The 25,100-nt window shown below is 34.4% G+C and overlaps 1 protein-coding gene across 1 annotated transcript in view; it reads right to left on the bottom strand.

Moving 5' to 3' along the window:
- The window catches only part of LOC115210270 (ectopic P granules protein 5 homolog), a 117,210-nt gene that overhangs the window by 47,663 nt on the left and 44,447 nt on the right, over window positions 1-25,100 (bottom strand). Inside the window, exons 6-20 of the mRNA XM_029778761.2 lie at window positions 24,876-25,021; window positions 23,616-23,818; window positions 23,137-23,236; window positions 20,474-20,594; window positions 18,315-18,471; window positions 17,487-17,630; window positions 15,078-15,232; window positions 12,749-12,900; window positions 10,377-10,517; window positions 7,003-7,167; window positions 5,212-5,334; window positions 4,785-5,044; window positions 3,474-3,614; window positions 460-580; window positions 252-349 (exon numbers count right to left, since the gene is read on the bottom strand). Coding sequence (XP_029634621.1) covers window positions 252-349; window positions 460-580; window positions 3,474-3,614; window positions 4,785-5,044; window positions 5,212-5,334; window positions 7,003-7,167; window positions 10,377-10,517; window positions 12,749-12,900; window positions 15,078-15,232; window positions 17,487-17,630; window positions 18,315-18,471; window positions 20,474-20,594; window positions 23,137-23,236; window positions 23,616-23,818; window positions 24,876-25,021 — 2,227 coding nt within the window. The remainder of the gene's footprint in view (window positions 1-251; window positions 350-459; window positions 581-3,473; window positions 3,615-4,784; window positions 5,045-5,211; window positions 5,335-7,002; window positions 7,168-10,376; window positions 10,518-12,748; window positions 12,901-15,077; window positions 15,233-17,486; window positions 17,631-18,314; window positions 18,472-20,473; window positions 20,595-23,136; window positions 23,237-23,615; window positions 23,819-24,875; window positions 25,022-25,100) is intronic.

Raw genomic sequence — 25,100 nt, 5'->3', positions numbered from 1 at the left:
GCACCACTACAGGCAAAATTGGTTTGATGGAGGAAGTAAGTGATTTGATTACTATAAGCAAACCATTTGTACAGGTTTTTCAGAAAGAAATTGCAGAACCCTCACCTGTTAATTACAACAGGAGAGTCCAACACACACACACACACACACAAATATTTAGAGCATTTAACCAGTAATTACACAGCTATCTGGATATGTATCCACAAAGGTCTAATTAATTACCTGTAAATTTGAAAATGTAAAAAAATTACCTGTCCAAACTCCATTTTGGAATTTTCAACATCAAATGAGCCCATAATGCAATGACAGTCACAGCATCCGCAGGACAATTTGTTGCTTGTATTTGAGTCTAATAAATAAATAGAGGCAAATGAGGAAGTAAAATAACAAAACTACATTCAGATATTAAAAAAAAATACTGAATTTGTTAAGTAATATAATAATCTCTAGTCACTTTACCAGAATCATGGAATTAAATAATTTGGTCATGGCACCAGGGAAATCAGAAGAAATAAGGTTTTTTGCAACTCGCATAGGAGTTTCGTCAGCAAGTAAGACATTGTGGAGTGTTTTTAAGAACCTGCAAATAAAAGAAAGTAAGGTGTAAGAGGTTTCAGTAAACCTTTAGTAAAACATCTTGTTAAACCTTGAAATCCTAAATTTTCAACTAATGAAAAGATGCAGCACACAATTTAAGTCATGTATGTATATATACATATAATAAAGTTGAATCAAGGAAACCAGTGGAGGCACATGGCTTAGTGGTTAGGATGTTGAGCTCATGATCGTGAGATTGTGGTTCTGATTTCTGGACCAGGTGATGCATTGTGTTCTTGAGCAAAACATTTCATTTCACGCTACTCCAGTCCATTCAGCTGGTAAAAGTGGTAAACCTGCAACGGACTAGTGTCCCGTCCAAGGAGAAAAATATACACCAAAGAAACCAGGAAACTGGCCTATACTCCACAGAGTATTGTGGAATAACCAATAAAACCAAATATTAATATTTTAAATGCATTTAATACACATGTTTCAGATGATTATGCAAGAGAGAAAAAGAATTTGCCTATTACATAATACGTTCTTCAATTAAAACATTTCAAAATATAAAGATACAGTATTATTATACATTTTACAACTCTAAGTCATTACAAGCTAGCCTGTCCTTACTTCATTTACACAGGTATTCTAAATAGGATTTGGAATGGTTTGTTCTACTGGATCATGAGTCAAAAAATTCTGGTAAAATGTATTGCTTCTGAGCATAACATGCAATGTATATTTATATATATTATCTTCTGCAATACAAGGCAAACTTATGAAATTCAAGGCAAACTGAATACAGAAAGCATCATTAATACTTCAGTATTGCATTTCATCTAAAATATATATGCTCAGATATTAAACAAATCTTGCTCCAATCATTAAAAGATTTGAAGAGGAAATGATTTCTGAACCCAAGCAATGTTAGGGAGGGTTAAGGGGCAGACACTTACACCTTGTTACTAATAAAATCAATTCAAAATGGAATTTAGAAGTTCTCTTCAAAGTGACTGACACGCTGAAGAGTGTCTTTAATGATGAAATGCCATTATTTTATGGTATTGCTTAAATCAGACAAAAAGTGATCAATATTTTATTTATTCCACCAATTATTATTTGTAAATATGAAAAACGAAAATTAACAAACCAAAGTTTGATAGTTCTGCAAATAAATTCATACAAGATTTACCTTAAATTTTACAGTTAAGAATATATAAAGTTTTTTTTTAAAATATCAAAATGTTTATCATATGTAATAATAATGACAACTTTAATTAGAATAATCTTATAAGTATAGAGTAAATAAAATAACAGAACTCCCAGCATCTTTCACCCTTTACCTTGATCACTTTCTCCCCTGCATTTTCAATGTTTCTTCTTCACATATAACTCACTGCACTTCTTTATCTAGCACTCATTGTCCATTTATTTACTTCATATTATATAATTACATTACAAGCAATCTCAATAAGAAACTGACAATTATATTCAATCCACATGAATGAAAGAGGAAAAAAAGGTTTCCTATATGAATTCCCACTGAATATGAAGAACCACAGTAGTCTAAGCCAAAATAAAGGCAACCAGAGAGAAATATTTTGTCACTCATCAATGCATTTATTTTTACCTTAAAAGAAGCATTGTTACTTACCAATTCAGGGCACTGGCAGACAAAAGCAGAAAAATTACATAATTTTTTATGTACTGAGATTTTGAAAACATTATGAAAAAATTCACACCAAAGACCAGTATCTAAATATTTATGACTCCTACAGTAAGAGCTTCTTAGTATTCAAATTAGTCTGTAAATGCTTATTTATTCACATTGTTTTTAACTGATTGTGCATTATCTCATATCTACGAGAATTTGATGATGTAATTGTCTATTTTAAAATAACTCTGTAGGGTAGACATGAGAAACCAGATCTGGCCAGTTTGAACATAGAATATGTAGAATATTTTGGGGTGGATATGGCCAGTTTAAATACTGAAGGGTTAAAGATGCTATTAATAGGAAAATTGTCTCCTTAAGATAACTATGGAAGTAAATAAAAGTGATTTTTGGATAGATGGAAGCAGAAATTTGAGAATTTTCAATCCACAGAAATTTTAGAATTTTTTAAAGAATGCTATCAATATTGAGAAGCACAGGAGAGGCTGTGAGTTAAGTGGCTTGCTTACCAACCACATGGTTGTGGGTTCAGTCCCACTGTGTGGCACCTTGGGCGAGTGCCTTCTACTATAGCCTTGGGCCGACCAAAGCCTTGTGAGTGAATTTGGTAGACGGAAACTGAAAGTAGCCAGTCGTATATATGTATATATATATATGTATGGGTGTGCGTATATGTTTCTGTGTCTATGTTTGTCCCCCCAACATTGCTTGACAACCGATACTGGTGTGTTTATGTCCCCGTAACTTAGTGGTTCAGCAAAAGAGACCGATAGAATAAGTACTAGTCTTATGAAGAATAAGCCCTGGAGTCGATTTGCTCAACAAAAGGCAGTGCTCCAGCATGGCCAGTCAAATGATTAAAACACGTAAAAGGATAAAAGAGCAATATAACTCAGTCCTCTTCAGCACTACACAACAGGTTTGGTTTGGTTTGGTGTGGTGTGGTTTGGTTTGGTTGGTTTGGTTTGGTTTGGTGTGGTGTGGTGTGGTTTGGTTTGGTTTGGTTTGGTTTGGTCTGGTTTAGTTGGTAGCACTTTTGAGGAAAACAGTTGAAACTGTTGTTGTTTAACCACAGATCAGTAAACTATGATCAAAAGCTTTCTAACCATGACAGTGCAGACTTTACATACATCTAGGACTACATTATAGTATTCAATGTGTTTATTGTTATAACACAGTTGTGGTATGATTTGAGAGGGAGAGTTAACTCTCTCAGTGTAGTAAATATGTAAAAACAAATGAAGTACAATGAACTCACTCTTGATTTTCTATCAAATATTGTCCCTGATTATAAAACATGGGCACGCAATGTCCAATGATATGTATAACAGCTTTGGTATAGTATAAGCTGTTCAGTTTGGAGAGTAAGGGGATTCCATGAGTAATGAACTCAGCAACACTGAAAGCAAGAAAAGAAAATGATTTAACAATAAAAATATTTTTCATAATCAACAATATACATAAAAAAATAATTTCTAATGGGTATTTCAGATTTAGTTTGTAAAATACTATTTTTCAATAAGAACGTAGAAAAAGAATCTTTCCAATGATGAATGATTCGTCATCATCATCATCATCATCATTATCATTTAACATCTGGTTTCCATGCTAGCATGGGTTGGATGGTTTGACTGAGGTCTGGAGAGCCAGTGGCTGCACCAGGCTCCAATCTGATCTGGTGATGTTTCTACAGCTGGATGCCCTTCCTAACGCCAACCACTCCTAGAGTGTAATGGATGCTTTCTACCTGCCACTGGCACAGGAGCCAGTCGGGCAGACCTGGCATCAATCACGTTCAGATAGTGCTTTTTACGTGCCACCAGCATGGGAGGGGGGGGGGCTACAACAGAATATCACAAAAGTGATCCTTCTGTTCATTTTGTAGGCCCGCTTGTGGGGTGTAGGCAGAGATAATTGTAGCTATACCATTCTGCAAGACCAGCCTGAGTTTAAGTACTCTATCATACAACCTCACTACCTCTATGATCTTATCCACCCATTTCTCTGCAAGAAGTATGCCCACACCAACTATTCCATCACTATTACCTTCCCAGAAGAGTTTATACCTATATGCTTTCTAATAAATAAATTAATGATTTGAAAAGAAATAAGATTTGTGAAATGAGTCCTAATTACAACCCAAAATTCATTTCATCAACTTCCACTTTTTGACCCAAATATGTTAGCTTTTTATCAGATAGTTCCTTCTTATGAACCTCTATTTCACCAGCATCATTTAATCTCTGATGATCATGATCAACATCATTGAATAATACCCATTTTTCCTTGCTTGCATGGGTCAGAGAGAACTTATTGAGACAGATTTTCTACAGCTTTTCCTCTCACCAGCCCTCACCTGTTTTCAAGTAAGGTAATATTTCTCCAGGGCCACATGTTTATCACAGAAGACTGGAAACGAACAACATTTCTTGTATGACAGAAGGGAGAAGAGTTCAAACTACCAACACACTTTAACTAGTTCTTATAACTTCAAATTCAGGTTCGATAATATCAAATACATGTCAAGTTGCTTCTAAATATATAAGAAACTTATAAAGCCAATACTTACTCGTGTCCATATTTTGTCATGGTCATGGCAACGTACATTGCAATTGGGTTATCAACTTTTAATCCTTGTTGGACAGAAGCTAAAAATGTATCTTTTCTCAGTTCTGGAATATTATCCATGTCCACTAAATTAGTCGAAGGCTCAAATGATGAAGGGCGTGGCAAGGTATCATTGTGGAGATGAAGCTTAAACACAAGTTCCCAAGCCCAGCTGCTGAACTGTTGTTCATTGGTTTGCTGCTGACGCACTACTAACGCCACCTGTGGTACACATGATAAAATTATGGTAATTATTTCAAATAAGTAGTTGCTATACATTATAACTATATTATTTTGAAAGAAATATTTATATTTTTTTACAAAGCAAAAAAACCTGCTTTCATGAAAAATTGAGGAGACTTTCAAAGAACCAATATAGGGAACTCTACCTGCTTAACACCTTCCATAAAGACTGAACCTAAGTGTTTGGATGTTATATAATTGTGATAAGCTTCAACTAATACACAAGCCACATATTGATGGATCCAGAGAGGAAGAGCAAGATCTGTGTTCTGAAAAGAAAGCATATGAATAATTAATAGATATTGTTGAAAATAAAAAGCAGCTGATAACAGTGTTAATTTTTCTCTGGTGGAGAAAAGGGAGAATTGGTTTGAATACCATAAATCCTCGAGTATAGTCCGTCCTTGAGTATAATACGCAGGGGATTTTTAGGGGGTTGTACCTCTGAAAAACCTAAACCTTGTGTATAATATGCACCACTTCTCTAACTTGAGTTGTGCGTAATTAAGCCAGCAGCACCTAGTCGAACAAACATTCCGCGCATGCATATTACAATAATGGGAATGTAAATATGTTTGCAAATTGTTTTTGTTACATGTTATTCTGTGTTCTGAATACTTTTATTTTAATAAATGTTGCTTACTGCAAGTTATGGATGATTCTTTTATGACTTCATTGCTTTCAGGCTTAGCTTAAGGTATTTTTGTGCCCGACATCACAAAATGCGTCTGAATAAACATTGCCGAACAGCAAATAGAGACTCGGATATTGCTTAGAAAATATTTCTCATTTTTAACCTCATATATAATAAGCAATAGGGATTTTGACCTTTAAATTTTGGGGAAAAAAGTGTGGATTATACTCGAGGATTTACGGTACTTGCATCAAATGAACAATTCTAAAGGTACAGAAAGCTCAGATGGTGGTGTTAAACTGGGCACTAGATACCACATACTCAATTTCACTCATTAGGTTTGGACAAGCCAAAACTATGGTGGAAGTAACCTGCATGAAGTGCATGCAATGGTACTGACCTACAAGCATGTGACTGTGTATCAAGCTAAATAACTACTCAGTCATGCATGTGGCCAAAATACATCAGTTTCTATTTTCTTTCTATTCATAAATATTTTTATATTGGTTTCAAACATTTGCACAAGGCCAGCAAGTTCAGCAGGAGAAGGTAAGTCAATTACATTGACCCCAGTGCTTAACTGGTACTTATTTTATCGACCTTGAACGAATGAAAGACAAAACTGGCCCTGACACATTTGAGCACATAGCATAAAAACAGACAAAATACTACTAAGCATTTTTGTCCAGGGCAATAACAATTGTGCCAGCTCACTGCCTTCATAAATATTTTTATATTATCATTGTTGTTAAGGTGGCATGCTGGACAAAAGCTTAGCAGCATTTCTTCTGTGTTCAAATGCCACAGAGGTCAACTTCTCTCTCCCTTCAAATGTGCTGGCTTTGCACCAAAAGTTAGAAAGAATTATTATTATAATTGTTGCAAGATATTAAAGGAAATCCTACAGGATTGTCCAACAGCTCAATTTAACTTTTAAATCACCACTTAATACTTCCCTAGTCTCCAAAATAAGAACAACTTTCTCAATGATTTAATATTCAGATGATCTTGTACACATTAGAGAAGAAGTGGACACATAGGTAGAATATCAATCAAATATTTCATATATTCTTAAAGTGAGTAGGTTTGTTTGCTTTTTTTTTTGTATTTTTTTAGAGGGTATTAAAGGTTGATGCGTCTCATGTAACTAATTGGATTTTTTTAAAATTAAATTCATTTCAATCTAGATTGTTCAATAAAATATTTGAGAATAAAACAAAACAATAATTTTAAAATAAAATAAAAACAACAAAAATAATAATGCAAATTTTAGGAGAAAAATTGAATCAAAAATATTTCATACCTCTTTATTAAGTCCCCAGTTCAGATTGGAAAGAATTGTTCGTCCCAGAAGGTGTTCTGTTGAACTAAGATCTGTACTCACTAACCAGGAGCGAAGAATAGCCAAATCTGCATTCTCCAACTGCCAGTCATACATGGGTAATTCTTTAAAAAGATATAGCGCCATCTGTCAAAAATAAAGAAAGAACTATGTTTATGAATTACACACATAAGATTAGCACCTTTATTTTCCCTCCCTCCTTTCAATTCAGTCCATCATCATCATCATCATCGTCGTTTAGCGTCCGTTTTCCATGCTAGCATGGGTTGGACGGTTCTACTGGGGTCTGTGAAGCCAGAAGGCTTCATCAGGCCCAGTCAAATCTGGCAGTGTTTCTACGGCTGGATGCCCTTCTTAACGCCAAAACAATAAACAGTGACAATGATGTATATATTCATTCTTAATACATTGATAGATTTAAACATGAATATGTTAATCACACCTACTCTTTTCAGATAATGTATGTTCAAGACAAGTCATTGAGGTAAGGGGACTTTGAGACACCGGAGGCTCTTGTTCATAGAATTCAGTAAAACAATTACCTGCTGATGCATTATAACTGAGCTGTTGAATCACCACTGCAATGTACTAGGACAAGCCAAGTTAATGAACACATCTATCAGCACACTATGCTTATACAAGAGTACACAGTACTGCAAATTAAGACACTTGACAATTTTGCCTTACTTCCACTATTTAAAGCAGCTGATTCCCAACTCACAGTAACTATGGGCATATGAAAACTGTCTTGACATTGAATACACTGCTTCACTGTAGACAAGACACGAACCACTGATCCTTTGGTTAGCAGTGCAGAACCCAATAAACTTAATTAACCAAAGCTCTCTCTAATCAGTAAAATGCACTGCCCTCTTACTATTCAGTCCTCCAGTGCAACATTTTGACCTGCTACAAAACAAATGCAATAAAAAGTATTGGTTCATCCCATAAATAATGCAGTTTTTTTACACTTTTATTTTTCAAAATTAAGATAAACTAAGTTCTTTTTTAATCTAAAATATACTCTTCTTCATTTTCTACCATGCTCTTCCATCTGTCCTCCAGTACTGTTCTGACCTCATCTACAGAATTCATATTTTTTCCGTCCAAATGATTTTGAAGACTGCGGAATAAATGATAATCAGAAGGGGCAATGTCTGGCGAATATGGTGGGTGGGGCATCATTTCCCATTCAAACTGCTTCAGCCTTTGGAAAGTCATCCTCGCTGTATGTTCATTTATCTTCGAGTGCAAATTGTTTTTGTTACATGTTATTCTGTGTTCTGAATACTTTTATTTTAATAAATGTTGCTTACTGCAAGTTATGGATGATTCTTTTATGACTTCATTGCTTTCAGGCTTAGCTTAAGGTATTTTTGTGCCCGACATCACAAAATGCGTCTGAATAAACATTGCCGAACAGCAAATAGAGACTCTATTAAGAATGAATATATACATCATTGTCACTGTTTATTGTTTTGGCGTTAGGAAGGGCATCCAGCCGTAGAAACACTGCCAGATTTGACTGGGCCTGATGAAGCCTTCTGGCTTCACAGACCCCAGTAGAGTGCAGGTGTCGATAAATGGTTGAACAAATCCAAGCTTCTCTGTTAGCTCTTCAGTAGTTACAATGGGAGTCTGTTCCACAGAGTTTACAGGACATCCTTGTCAAACTCTACAGATCTTCCAGGACAAAGCTTATCTTCTAGACTGTAGTTTCCAACTCTGAATTTCTGGAACCACAAATGACACTGGCTCACACTTATTATCTAATTCCCATATACTGCATTAATATTCCTTGCATTTTCTGTTCCATTGTTGCCATTATTGAACTCATGAAGCAAAATATGCTGCATATGTTCCTTTGTCACTGCCATTATAGCTTTGAAAAAAAAAACTGTTAAAATCGAACAGCAGTCTTCAAAATTGCACTAAGAATATGGAAAAGGTAAAATTACTACCTGCTTTTATAGTAAGTTGATGCAGGTAGTTTATCCCATCACCACCCAACTTTTAGCTCATGCAATTGAAAAAACCACATTATTTATGGAATGACCCAATACTAAGAGAAAATTTTTGATATATCAAAAGTTGGATAATGGTTTTTGTAAAGAATAACATGTAAAGAATAACATGAATTTCAGTTGCTTCAAATTCTTTTGGAAAGGAAACCTTCACAAATGAAAACAGAGACATCAGGCTATTCTTTTATCTTTTATTTGTTTCATTCATTGGACTGCAGCCAAGCTGGGACACAACCTTGAAAGGTTTAGTTGCACAAATTGACTCCACTGTCTTATTGTTCTTAAGCTTGATACTTTTTTCTATTGGTAACTTTTGCCAAACTGCTAAGTTAGAGCAATATAAACAAACCAACACCAGTTGTTGAGTGTAGGTGGTGGACAAACAAAAATACACACACACATGTGGGGGAGAAGTGTTTTTGTGTGTGTGTGTAACAGACGTCTTTTAGTTTCCATCTATCAAATCCACTCATGAGGCTTTGATCTGCCTAGGGCTGTAGTAGAAGACACTTGCCCAACATGGCATACAGTGGGACTGAACCAAAGACCACATGGTAAGGAAACAAACTTCTTAACTACATAACCATGCCTGAAGCTTCTGTTAGAAAAATATATATAATCTAATCTTAGGCGCTGATGTGGTTGTGTAGTAAGAGACTTGCTTCACCACCACATTGCTCTTGGTTCAGTCCCACTGTGTGGAATCTTAGGCAAGTGTCTTCTACTATAGCCTTCTACTATAGCCTCGGGACAACCAAAGCCTTGTGAGTGGATTTGGTAGGCAAAAACTGAAAGAAGCCTGTCATATATAAATATAAATATATATATATATATATATATATATATATATATATATTCTTATGTGTGTGAGTCATTATGTGTGTTTATCCCCACCACCACTTGACAACCATTGTTAGTGTTTTTATGTCCCCATAACTTAGTGGTTCAGCAAAAGTGACCGACAGAATAAGTATTTGGTTTTAAAAAAATAAGAACTGGGTCAATCCATTCAACTAAAAAATCTTCAAGGCAGTGCCCCAGTAAGGCCACAGTCTAATTACTGAAACAAAAGATAAAAGATAAACAATGAGAGAAGTCACTACTTTTGCCTTTCTAGCAAAATTAATGTTTGGTAATGGATTAATCCAGTTGTCTTTTAAGGTTTTAGAGCACCAACAAAATTTCATGCAATGTTTTCTCAAGACATATAAAGAAAAATCTTCACATATTACATTTCATTATATCGTAGACATAGATCAACGAAAGAGATCAGAAACGAACAGAAATGAATTCCATTCTCAATAAACTCACCCCTCCTATATTTCCTCGGACATCTCGTAGTTTATGAATCAAAAATGAAATGGTGACTGGATGGACTTGGGCAATAGCAGACAACAGCTCACGGCCAACTTTAGAACAGAAATCTTTAGTATGATCATATAGGTACGCAATCTGAAAAGAGAGAATATTTCTTAATATTGCATGTGTGTGTGTGTGTGTGTGTATTTGTATGTATATAAGCATAAACATATATATATGTCTATGTATATATATATATGTATATATTCGTGTGTGTTTGTATATATGCATAAATGCTGAAAAGTTCCTAGCTTTAAGGGTATCATGAAAAGCATGGTTGAAGGCCCAACCTTTTGAGGGCTTAGAAAAACTGCAGGAGGGCTGCAATAAATGTGTGAATCTGAGAAGGGAATTTGTTGAATAAAATCATAACTAACCAATCCTCCAGTATTTTCTTTTATCCAATGCCAGGAGCATTTCAGCACCCCCTTGTATATATATTTCCCAGTGTATTATATGCATACCTATGGATATATATATATATATATATATGTATATATAATAAACCTTTACCATCATCATTCATTTAGCGTCCGTTTTCCATGCTAGCATGGGTTGGACGGTTCAACTAAATAAATAACGTGAAATACACGAAGGGACGAACAAAAAGACAAACGGGTCATTCAAAGCCTTCGTTCTTCAGTCAGAAACTGATTCCTCATCGCGGATACATATATATATATATATATATATATATATATATATATATATACCATATCTCTTACTCAGTTTTCAGAGCTGGCACTGTAAATGTAGGCACACTGAAAGGTAGGTCTAGCAAGATTGTAGAGATGCTTGAAAGGAGACGTGATGATGTATGTTGCGTACAAAAGGTAAGGTGGAGAGGAGCTTCAGCCAGAGTCCTCGCAGGCAAAGCACATAGGTATAAACTCTTCTGGAAAGGTAATAGTGATGGAATAGGGGGTGTGGGCATACTTATACTTCTTGCAGAGAAATGGGTGGATAAGGTCATAGAGGTACTGAGGTTGTGCGATAGAGTATTTAAACTCAGGCTAGTCTTGCAGAATGGTATAGCTACAATTATCTCTGCCCACACCCCACAAGCGGGCTCACCAAATGAACAGAAGGATCACTTTTATGATATTCTTCTGCAGGCTACCTCAAAGACGAGTGACAATGATCTCATCTTCGTAGCAGGAGACTTTAATGGGTATGTCAGACAGCAATCTGATATCTTCCATGGGGGCCATGGGGTTGGTACAAGAAATGAAGAAGGAACTAGGATCCTGGAATTCTGTGATGCAAATAACCTATTGATCTGCAACATCAACTTCAGAAAGCCGGCTAGCTACCTGATAACCTATCAATCAGGTGATTCTGCTAGCCAGATCAATTTCATTCTCACCAGACAGCAGGATGCATGGTTGCTCTTAAATACAAAGACAATCCCTGGTAAAGAATATACCCCACAATATAGACTAGTTATTGGTGACTTTAGACTTGAGGCCAGAAGGATGCCAAAAAGCAGACCAATCTGGAAAAGAAGGACTTTGAAGCTTAGGAACCCTTCACATGGTCAGAGATTTAAGGATATCAATCCTGTTTTCCTTTAGGGATATCAATCCTGTTTTCCTTTAGGGATATCAATCCTGTTTTCCTTTAGGGATATTCAATCCTGTTTTCCTTTAGGGATATTCAATCCTGTTTTCCTTCAGTTTCCAAACCTTGTTAGATAAGGATGTACAATTGGCTTTACGTTTGAGTCTAAAAGATGAAAAATGGTTATTGATAGGTTTTTTCATATTTACTGAACATCCTATATATATAAAGTTTCCAGCCTCACTTATGATTGTACATTTATAAATTACATTTTGGATTAGACAGTGGCCCAATAACGGACAGTGGGATTTAACTCTATAATTGCAACCAAGAGCATTACTACTATTAACATTATTGATATTCCTATCATTATTATTATTATTATTATTATCACTATTATTATTATTCCTACTACTACTACTACCATATATATATACATATATATACATTTATACACACACATATATATTTGTGTGTATGTGTGTGTTCATTCGCAGCTAATAATTAACTACATCATAATTTAAAATTTCTCATGCATATTTTGCCTAAACCAATACATGAACACAGGAAACTCAGAGCAGCGATAAAGGGAATCATCAACATCAATAAATAAACTCAATTTCTCCTATTGAGTATTTTCCCTCTCCTTGTATGCACACACACAAACACAACATTACAACATAAATGCTGAAGAAGTATAAGAAAACCAGTTTGTATACATTCACAATCATAATATAAGAAATTTTATGTAGTCTGAAACCTACCTCAAATACTTCCACAGTAATTGTTTGTATAAACTCTGTTTCACTTTCATGACGACACTGAACCATATTAGAGAATGCAGTGAGGAGATAGATGGCTTCAGAAATTGGCATTTTTTGTAAGCTGTCAGCTAGTTGAGCTTTTCTTAATGGATCTAAAGTGAAAAATATATATACATATATTGCATAAATTACTACAAAGCCTGAAATATTTTACAATAAGGTTTTATGAAATTAATTATATAAAGAAAATTATACTAATTATACCTCCTTAGTACTGGTATGAATGGTGGATGTGAACTATTTTGGCAAATGAACTTAGTGAATCACTGACTATTATCACTAGATGTGGACAGATGAACAGACAACAAACCATCAATGGCCAGGAACAACCAGGTCAGTTAACAAACTATAGCTATCATCTGCAGACATGGTGTGCACAGATGAGATATTTCAGCAAATGAAAGACCATTGTGACTAATACCTAGGCCAGACATTAATGCTTCATTACTCAATCAGAACATCTGGTGTGGAAGAGTTACAATGGTCCAAGAAAGTCACCCAACCAGGATGGATAGCTGGATGGAATGCTGGGGACATGACAGAATGCACCAAGTACATGTTGTAAAATGGTTGCTGGTAGGAAAAGCATTCCACTACAGAGAACATACCTCAAATGAAATATACAAATGAATGGTGGACTTATAAAACTACATCACAGACTACCACCCATCTAGGAAGGCAATAACTCCAAAAGGAAAAGAACTGATAGATGAGAGAGGAGAATCTTTGGTTCTGTTTCAGATAACCCCGTGTAATGTTGGTGGCATAATATAATGTTCCCAGTCCACACTGTAAGACATTCACAACAACAAAGTTGTCCAGTTTTCTGTGTTGATGTGTGTGCTTGATGACAGAGTACAATAGGTGAGGAGATACTGTGAGATCTATGCAACCTCTGGGGAGAGAAGGAGGAAGAGTTTGGAGAGTTGAATCTGTAATACAGCTTTAATTTCCATCTGATATTTCACTGCACTTTTCATTAAGACACTTTTGAAAAAACATGAACGTCACAACTTCAATTTAATGTTCACACCCAGTCAAAAGAAACTATTAATTACATTGTGTAACAAAACTTTTATCTATTTATTTTTTGTCTTTGGTTAGTAAGTGTTAGTTCCTATTTGCTTTTATCTAGAAATCAAAGTAAATGATTAGTATTCCCCTCAAACTTTGCTTTTGTGACTGGGACATCAATGTTTTGAAACTGACCTATTTTCCATCACATTTCAGACAAATTCAACACTAAGCTGCTGAAGCAGAAATATTGTTGTAGCAAATATTCTGCTCAATACCACAAATTTGTTTGTCAGTTGCTTGACAGTAAGCACCTGAGTATGTCCCTTAGTGGCTGACAATGTGCATCTCTGAACATGAGCAAATGCAATGGGGGAACATCATAACCATGTGTTGAGAGAGATTCTTTGGGGTTCAAATAACTGTAACACAGGGATGTTTGAAGGAAATATTAACCATTTTTCATACTTTCTAGGGATAAACATATAGGAAATAACAGTTTCTACCCAAAGTTATACAATAATTACTGAAATAAAACTATATAAGATATTATTTGGTATACTTATCTAAGAGTTCAATGTTCATAATGTATTTAGTCCTACTGTAAAATAATACCAATGGGGTTGTGTCTCCAAATAAATTTAGTGAGCCACATACTAAGAAACACAGCTCTTGATCCTTTTTTAGCCTCTCACATAATTTTAGGAAATTAGTGTAGACTTAATACTAGTAAACACCTGGTTGTACAGTGGCAGCCATAAATGAGTCAAATTTTAAAATATATAAAATACTATAGTAAACTTAACCCATCATGTGTTATTGAGAAAGAGGGAGACAAAGTGGGAAGGTGATAGGGTGGGTTGTGTAAGGAGGAGGTCATGGGCTATCCTACATAATGAGGGTAAGGACACAAGGTATGAGGGAAAGGAGATAGGAAGAGAGCAATAGACTAGGGTATCATACACACATACATATAGAGAGACAAAGACAGACAGACAGTGAGTGAAAAAGGAGGAGAGAGAGAGAGATAAAGCAGTAATTGCATTGACAGCCAAAACTCTATGTTATGCTCACAGATAGAAGATGAAGTTAATGAAATGGTAGACAGACACAATCCTTATTATTATAATAGATTAAATATGCTTTTACATACAGAACAAAATCAATGCTTTAATATAATATTTAAAACAACTGATCATATAAATTTTCTTTTAAAATAAATAAAAATTATGTAAGAAAATCATAAGATTGAAACCTTTTAATTCTGCTTTACACTGTTCAACGGAAGGTAAGTTATCAGGAAGTACAGATTGATTCTGTCCCATGTGCAACATCCACATGAGTTTCCATGTAGTTTCAAGGGAAACACTGGCATAAGGCATATCTGTCATATATTGCCAAGACCCCATCCTGAAAGATAAAACAAAATATATCAGGCAATTTAATAAAAATCGAAATAAAAATAATAGTTTGATTCAAAAAGTACAACAATTACAAAACAATATCAATTGAAACTTAACTTTTCTGCTAAGGTCATGTATACCAAATAATGATTAAAGTGAATTCTTTTTATAAAGCAAAAGACCAACTTTTGAAACATTCCCATAACTATGTTCAAGGAATAAGTGATCTACAAAGTCTCAAACATATGAAGAGATAAAAGAACTCAATTATAACAAAAATTTTTAACGAGGTCAGAAACTTTGAAAAGAGTTATAACATTGCTAAAGAATCTAATATGCTCTATATAAGGAGAACTGATGTATAAACATCAAAAAAATATCCACAGTAATTAAGAACTCAATTAATTACTCAAATATGTTATAACATTGAAGGATATGCAGGTAGAAAAAAATTTGCATGTATCTATAAAATTAGGTTAAAATGATCTTTTAGAGCAGCATATTTAGAAGACAAAGCAGAAAAGCATAAATTTCACAAATAGTTCATAATTTATGCTCAACAGTTGTTTCATTAGCAATAAACATCACTGACTGCATGATTAAAGAATTAAGATACATAATTAATTTTAAATAATGTATATTAATTTAAAGTTATGTTTATCCCGAATCGTTATGAGATATGCTAATCAGAAACCATTAATACTAAAATAATCTAAAAGTCTTAGTGTGCGCCACCAACAAATACTGACAAGTCCATACTTGTTTCAAATTTTGGCATAAGACCAGCACTTTGGGGGCAAGGGAGTAAGTCAATTGCATTGACCCCAGTACTCAACAGGTACTTATTTTATCAACACTGAAAGGTTGATAGGCATAGTGGACCTCAGTGGAATTTAAACCCAGAACATAAAGACAGATGAAATTCCACTAAGCATTTTGCTCCGCATGCTAACAGTTCTGCCAACTCACCACCATAACTGACAAGTCAATATTGCAGTGTTATTTATTGCAGGAATCTACAAACATTTGCTGCTTCTAACCTATCCAATGATTTGTAACCATTAAAAATATAAAAACGTATGGCTATGTGGTTAAGAAACTTGTTTTATTACCATGTAGCTTCAGGTTTAGGCATCTTCTATTACAGCCCCAAGCCAACCAATGATTTGTGAGTGCATTTGGTAGATGGAAACTGTGTAGAATCCCTCGTGTGTGTGTGTGTGTTTTGTGTATGAATATATTATATGTTTCTTCCTACCACTGCTTGACAACCAGTGTTGGTTTGTTTATGTCCTGGTGACTTAACAGTTTATCAAGAGACTGATAAATAAGTAGTGGGGTCAATTTTATTTCACTAAAACTTTCAGTGCAGTGCTCCAGCATGGCCACAATCCAATGATTGAAACAAGTAAAAGATAAAAGATAAATTATGTCAGGATGTCACTTCATCTGTAATAACAACACATGGAAATGTCATTAAAGGAAATTTAATTTGATATAAATATGTACAGCATCGACTGGCCTCCGTGCTGTGGGCACGTAACAAACACCATCTGATCGTGGCCGTTCGCCAGCCTCGTCTGGCACCTGTGTCGGTGGCACATAAAAAACACCATCCGAGCGTGGCCGTCTGCCAGCCTCGTCTGGCACCTGTGTCGGTGGCACATAAAAAACACCATCCGAGCGTGGCCGTCTGCCAGCCTCGTCTGGCACCTGTGTTGGTGGCACGTAAAATCACCCACTACACTCTCGGAGTGGTTGGCGTTAGGAAGGGCATCCAGCTGTAGAAACACTGCCAGATCTGACTGGCCTGGTGCAGCCTTCGGGCTCGCCAGACCCCAGTTGAACCGTCCAACCCATGCTAGCATGGAAAGCGGACGTTAAATGATGATGATGATGATGATGTATTTTTACCCTAAACTAAAACAATTTAGAGTGGAGGGTCATAACAAAGAATTATCTAACAGAATTTGAAGCCTTTAGCACTCAGATTACTTTCTAAAATGTAATGCTTATTTATTCACATTATTTTGTATTAATCAGGCATTATCTTGTAGCTTAGAGATTCTGATGATGTGATTGTATATCTTTAGGTGTGCGAAGATGGATTTGGCCAGATAGAATATAAAACATGTAGAATACTTGGGTTGGTTATAGCTGGTTCAAATGCTAAAGGATTAAAGGAAAATAGCTTTATATGAGATTGATAAAAGAAGATGCTCCAGCCTTAGATATAATGGCAAACAAACCAAACAGCTTACCTTTCAGCATTAAGAATACAATGGACAGCACGTAAAAATAGCTGGTCAAACTCAACTTGTAATCGTTCAAGCATCGCTGGTGGTAAACGTTGGTTGCATTGGCGGAAACTTAACCAGTGATCTGATGTGTATAACATTATTTGCCTGTAAAATATAATAAAATAAAGATACTGCAATGTTTAAAAACAAAATTAACAGCAGTTATAGTTATTTGCAGGTGAAATCATTACATTAAAACAGAACACAAAAATTAAGCAAAAAAAATTTTAGTTTTTTTTTTTTAAATTAGTGTATTTGCTCAGAGGATTCTTCGTCAACATTAGAGATGGCCCAAATGAGAATAGCTACCAATAAAATATATTATATTTTAGGCCAATATGCAAATCCATATACCTGATTCTCTTGCTAAATAATTAATGGCACCATAATCTTTCCTAATACAGGTACAAGTTTTGAAATTTTGTAGGAGAGTGTTAGTCAATTACATCAACCCTAGTGTTTGACTAGTACCATTTTATTGATCCCAAATGGATGGAAAGCAAAGTTGACTTTGGCAGAATTTGAAGTCAACTTAGACAGAAAGGTACTATAAGGATCTAGAATTTTTTTTAAAAATTGTAAGCAGCTTTGCATAATTCTAACATAAGGGGAAAATTTGGAGCAGATGAAGAAGTACCATTCAAATTACAAAAGTGATGATTCTTGTTAGATCTAGTCCATTAGAGAAGTCATTTATGACACTGCCAATAAAACAACAATCAGAAACAAGAAACTGTTTAGTGAAGGCAAGAATTGCCAAAAAATATAAACTCAAAAGAAGAGACTTACGTGATCATGCGTCCAATTCTTTTATTCAGCTGTCGGTATCGAGAAAGAGAAAATGTCTTCAAGCCACAACTAAGAATATCGATGAGGCATGTAAAGAATGCAAAGGTTTTCATCATTATTGATTCAGAAGTCACATTCACATCATAATGCCATGAACCTGAAAGTAAAAAAAAAAAAATTTTTTTTTTTAATGGCAGCACCAAACTAAAAATTATTTGATTTGATTTGATTGTCAAGACCAGCACTGAAGGATTTGATGAGAGAGATATTGGTATTAAAAGCATGAGGCAGCATTTAAAGGGTTATGATGGTATTGAGGTTTGTATTATCTGCAACAGAACATATTGAAAAAAAAACAGTATAGCAGCAAAACTGATGTGGTAGAAATTGGGCAGATAAAAAAATACATTTTCATTTTCATAATAAAATTCTTCATATCAAAAGAAATAAACCTCTTCTACTGGTATCAGTGAGTGAGAAAATCATTTTTCAAAACTTAGAAGAGCACCAGATATTGAAAAACATACAATGAAGAATTATGCATATTATAATTCTGGCTGTTTTATTAGAGCTGTTGGTAATCATCATCACCATTTAAAATCTGCTTTCCATGCTGGCATGAGTTGGACGGTTTGACTGAGAACTGGCAAGCCAGGAGGCTGCAACAGGCTCCAATCAGATTTGCAAGGTTTCTACAGCTAGATGCCCTTCCTAATGCCAACCACTCTGAGAGTGTAGTGGATGCGTTTTACGTGCCACTGGCATGGGAGCCAGTCAGGCAGCACTGGCATCAGCCACATTCAAATGGTGCTTTTTACATGCCACTGGCACAGGTGCCAGTCAGGCACCACAGGTATTAGCCAAGCTCAAATGGTGCATTTTACATGCCACCAGCACAGGTGCCATTAAGGTGGCACTGGCATTGGCCACACTCGAATGGTGCTTTTTACATGCCAGTCAGATGGCACTGGCATCAGCCATGCTCAAATGGTGCATTTTATGTGTCACCGGCACATGCTCTAATATCTGTTTTGACGTAGATTTTGTGACTGAATGTCATTCTTAATGCTAACCACTTTACAGTGTACAGAGTAAATACAAAGTGCTTTCTTTTTGTACGTAAAAAACGCGAGGTCCCCTCACGACTTGTAGAACTAAATGTCCTACAGTGGCTCCCATAAATGAAGAGTAGAGGAAAAAGAGAGTGGGGTTTTTTTTCTGTTTGGCTGCCACTTTTCAGTTTCCTCAATTTTTGTTCCAACTGATTTCATATTTAGTGTATTGGTGCAGTTTTGTAAAGTAATCAATGACATGAAATTCATTTTTGCCATAAATCAATAAATAAAGAGTTAATAGCTTTTAAAGTTTGCAAATTTTGGGTAATTTTAGGCAATCAAAAGGCACAGGCATATAGGTGCCTGTTTCCACAGAAATAAGCCAAACTGTTACCAAGCTGCTTACTCACACTGTCATTTTTCACTTATTAAATGGTGGTCATGAGACTTGGTAAAAATAATAACTAAACAGGCCTTAAATCACACACCAAAATTTTTTGTTTTTTGTTTTTACACAATCGTATGAATTCTTATGTGTAGAATACAAATTCACAAAAATTTTCTGAAAATTCCAAAAAATAAAAAAGTTACATGGGTTTATATGAAGTGTGTAAAGCAGAATTCCACCAATATTTCATTTGTTTACAGTTGACAATGTGCTGTCATGCACAAAATGAGAGTGTCCAAATCCTGTTTTAAATTATCGAACTTTAAACCACTGTAACTTTTTCTTAAAAGTTTTCTGAGAAAAGTGAATTAGTCCCTGAGACTCAGCATGGAAAATTACATCAATACACCAAATTTTTTAATTTTCGCTAAACTTTAAAACTTCCACAGGTGCAGCCTAACAGAAAAGATCCAGAGAATGTAATGATTTTAGGCAAGATAATGGAAAGAGTGAAATATGAAAGAAACAGATTTATAGCTGTTTGAGGATAGTAACAAAGAGAGTAACAGAAGAAACACAATTTGACTAGAGAGTATGGAAGCAAAAGAATAAAGTATTGGGATTTAGTGAGAAAGGGTAGGAAAGATGGTAAGGATGATGATGAGGTGGGTTGTGTAGAGGGTGGGGCAAACATTGAAAAGAATAGATACACTCACCATCTTGGTTTAGAGTCATCATAAGAACATGTTGAAACAATTCATTGAGTGCCACTTGTCCTAACATATTAACAACATCATTTTCCCGTAGGTATTGCCAAGCATTTTTAGGGTCTTCATTCTGAAAGAAAAATTATTAATAAAAATGGTCATGATCATGATTTTGAATATAGTCACAAGAACAAATAGAATAAAAAAAGAGTTTATCAACATCTGAAGAACGACAATCAAATTTGATCATAAATATAAAGTATGGCATGAGATAACTACATAAAGGTATTACAATACTTCCTTCTACAGAAAAATGAAAAGGTAAAACTAACATTTTAACTTCCATAATAATAGAAGTGTCTGACTTCGATATTCCAATACTTTGGAAGAATAAAAATCAACATCAACAGGGTTGTAACTTCAAATTGTATTGCAAGATAATTTGACCAATACACTCAACTGATTGTGCTACCTACTCTGACCTTTCAATAAGAATAATTCTTTCTATTTATAGAAGGATGAAAGGCAAAGTCAGCTTTGGTGGCATTTGAACTCAGAATGTAAGATCAGAAGTAATGAACTAGACATTTTGTCCAGCATGCTAATGATTCTGCCAGCTCACTGACGCAGTAGTAGCAGCAGCAATAATAATAATAATAATAATAATAATAATTTTGCTCCAATGCTACACAATTTAAAAGATGGATATAACAGACATTTAATTTACAGTGGTTCTGTTAGCAACCCTGAACGGTTGAAAAGCAAAAATCAACCAGCAACATTTCAACACAAAATGTAAAATTAATGAAAATAAATGCTGCATCTTAAGGCAGGAAATAGTTGGATTATACAAGGTCAAGTATATGACTGTTTTTTTTTTTTAAGGCAGAATACAGTTGGTTATAGAGAGCCAAGTATATAAATGGTATTATTTTAGGGCAGGATGTACTTAATTATATATGATTATATATGGCCAAGTATATATTACTGGTATTACTTCAGGATAGAATATATTTTATCATATAGATTCAAGTACATGACTGGTATTATTTTATCAACCTCTGAAGGGATTATAAGCAAATATCATCAGGATTTGAACTCAAAATATAAAGGAGTATAACAAAATACTTGCAAAGCATTTTGCTTGGCAATACCATTTCTTCCATCGGCAACCAAATAATGATGAGAAGGTAAGAGGAATGATTAAAAATTGATTAAAGGAGCAGCAGTAGAAGGAGCTCATCAAAATACAGATGATGATAGATTAAAATTTTAGCATGAATTATATTAAACAGAAAGTCTTACAAGAAATGTTATTTTTTTATTTTCTTAATAAACTTCTTCATATAATTTTAAGTGTTACCAAAAGGAGTATGATCTTATAAGAAACCCAAACTTTAATCATACATTTTTTTATAACCTTTCCCTTTTTATATATAAAGAGAATGAAGTTACCTATTTCCAGTGCATCAACAGAAATATGTTAGACTAACCATCTTATCTCAGTCCTTAACAGAATACTTGAATCAATAATCAACAGGCCAAAAATAAACTTTGTGACACATCTCATTATTGCAATGCTCATTTTTCTGTCTTGACATTTCTCTATTTGTACTCAAGTTGATTCCTCTATGCAACTCAACATTCTCATGTGTCATCTAACAATTTATATCTAAGTTTTCCTTAGGAGAACAAAGTTATTGTGAATAAATTTTAGCCTTAGCTTTAAATATTTACAAAGACAAATAGCATGTAGGGTTCACAGAACTACTTTCTTACAATAAAGATTTCATGAGAAAAACAAAACAAACTTTAAATGTATATCATCATCACTTTAATGTGCAATTTTCCATGCTTACATGGCTCAACAGTTTACTGAGGCAGATTTTCTACAGCCAGATACCTTTCCTGCTGCTAACCCTCATCTGTTTCCAACCAAAGTAATACTTCTCCCTAGCCAGACATGTTCTCGCAGAATAATGGAAATGAATGCTTGTATGTCAGTGACAATCATTTACAACTATCACATAATGTCAAGACAAAGAGACACTAACACATGATGAGCTTCTTTCAGTTTCTGTGTACAAAATCTACCCACAAGGCTTTGATTGGCCAAGAGCTACAGAAGACATTATGCCCAAGTATCACACAGTAGGACTGAACTTGGAACCAAATGGTTGGGAAGCAAACATCTTGCCACACAGCTGTTATATACCTGTTTTATACTAATAAATTTTCTTTACTTCACTTCACCTAAGGATAAGAATTTCTACAAAGCAAAAAATCAATTTCATATTCTGCTGCATATCAAAAACAAGTCAGCTTGAGAAAGCACTTTTTGTTCCCAGCTATATCTCATCATCATCATCATCATTTAATGTCCATTTTCCATGATAGCATGTGTTGGATGGTTTGATATCTGTTTTGGCACAGTTTCTACAGCTAGATACCATCCCTAGCACCAACCACTTTACAAAGTGTACTAGGTGCTTTTATGCAGCACTGGCATGGGTGTTCTAGAATGTGAACTTGCAATATTATATAAATCCTGCACCTTTCAGCTAGCATCAAATGAAACTTGCCCACCCACTGCACATCTATTTTACATGTGTACACCCATGAATCAAGTCACAATAAAACATATTAAAGTAGAACTATTCTAAATGTATTACTTCTTCGCCATCAGAATCAACCATAATCCAGGCACCATCATTGCTTTCTGTTCTTTCTTTAAGGTTGGTATTTAAATGTTGTAAGAACTGTTCACGACCCCTGCAGGTCAAATATTAAAAAGATGTATTAGAAAGTCAAATAAGTAAAAACAAATGAAATGAAATAAACCTAAGTTAATCACAGAAGACATATATGTATTAATGTATGGATTAGATGAAAGATGCTAAGGTCATAAACTTAGTATTAGTTATTGATTTTGACTTTAATCATTAATAGTAACAATAAAACTTAATCATTAATATTGAAATAATATGTAAGCATTAATATTGAAATAATAAATTATCTAATCATTAATGCTCGTAATAATACATAACCATTAATGTTGACATAATAGTTACATAATCATTAATACTGAAATAATCACTACATGATCATTAATGTTAATAATAATGCATTATCATTAACATTGTAAACTTACTTGATTGGTTGAAGAATTGTAGCCAAAACAGTAACCATGTGATCTAGACTGGGACTGACAAACGTCGTCTCATCAATGTTCACTAACAGTGGAATTTGTATGTACTGGGCTGCCCAAGATCCCACACCAGCTGGACATCGGAGGACATGGTTTAATAGAAACAAATGATCCTCAAAGGAGGCTACTCTCAGTAACACAGATACCTATAAGCAGAAAATGAAATAACTTTTAAACACCTGTGATTCATTTTGATATCATTATATCAATCAATGGTACATTTTCCCATAAAAAATACTGGGCCTACATTTCAAATGAATAACTAAGAATTAATTCCTGGTCTTTCAAAATCCAAATTTTATTTTTCTTTACATAGGAAAACTTCTCTGCATTCAGAGGGCACAGCTCCTGTACTGTGGATATGTAATTAGAACAGTTCAACAAAGATCCACAAGACAGATTCTTGAAGCTGAGCCAACCAAAAAGAGATCAAGGGGTAGATCAAAATGAGATGGTTGAATAATATCCAGAGTTTAAGTTGGTCATGCTTAAGAATCCATCCAGAAGGTCTAATGATGGAGGAGGTGCCTGAGGACCCTACCCCAATAACCCTTTCAGGAATAGTAGACAGAGATAGATGTATCTAAATATTATTTTTCATAACATTGGAAAACTCAGTTGTCAGTTGTTAGATTAGTACAAAATTGTTCAATGTAAAATGTCAAATTTTAAATCATTACCTTTCACTGATAATATTTAAGTTATCAACTTTACTTTAAATGCTATTAAACTACCAACAAAGAATAATTACTAATGAAAAATTAATGAAATCTTATCTAATGTATCTAATCTAAAAGAAAATTAGGATACACAATTTCTTAAAAACACATGATATAACAGAAATAACATGATTTTTATGTTCACCTTTAATGAATGCATTATTTTAATCATCATTTTCTAGTTTTATTTAAAATTAAAATTCATTTAATATGACAATTAATTTGATTGAGTAATTAACCCTTTTGATAGCAAACTATCTGAGACTGCCACTAGTTCTCTGATATAAATTTTCCCAAGTCATCCCAAAACCTTCAAACACCAGATTAATCATGACAAAGTTATTTTAAGTAAATCCTTCATTAATTTTGCAATTAATTGAAACAAATGTAGTGTGTTTCAACAGAAATATGGTAACAGAAGGGTTAAAGACACTGTTGTTTAAAGAAACAGAAAAGTGTGAATTATTGATAAAAATTATCTCACTAGTCTTTCTGTCCATATTCGCAAATTTTCAACAAAGTTATGGTCATCAATTGGTCGTCTGTGCATAGAAAACAAGATTGAGATGCAGTCCTTCAGTCTCTGAATCTGGTGAAGAACAGTCATGCTCTGCTTTGCTTGAACTCGAACTAAAAAGAGAATTTGTCATCATATAGATAAGAGATATCACAAATACAATATTTCTCAATAATATCTGAACCATTTTTC

Source organism: Octopus sinensis, linkage group LG4 (assembly GCF_006345805.1).
Source record: "Octopus sinensis linkage group LG4, ASM634580v1, whole genome shotgun sequence".
Classification (NCBI taxonomy): Eukaryota; Metazoa; Mollusca; class Cephalopoda; order Octopoda; family Octopodidae; genus Octopus; species Octopus sinensis.
The sequence above is the reverse complement of the archived record's forward strand: the minus strand, read 5'-3'. Positions and strand labels throughout refer to the sequence as shown.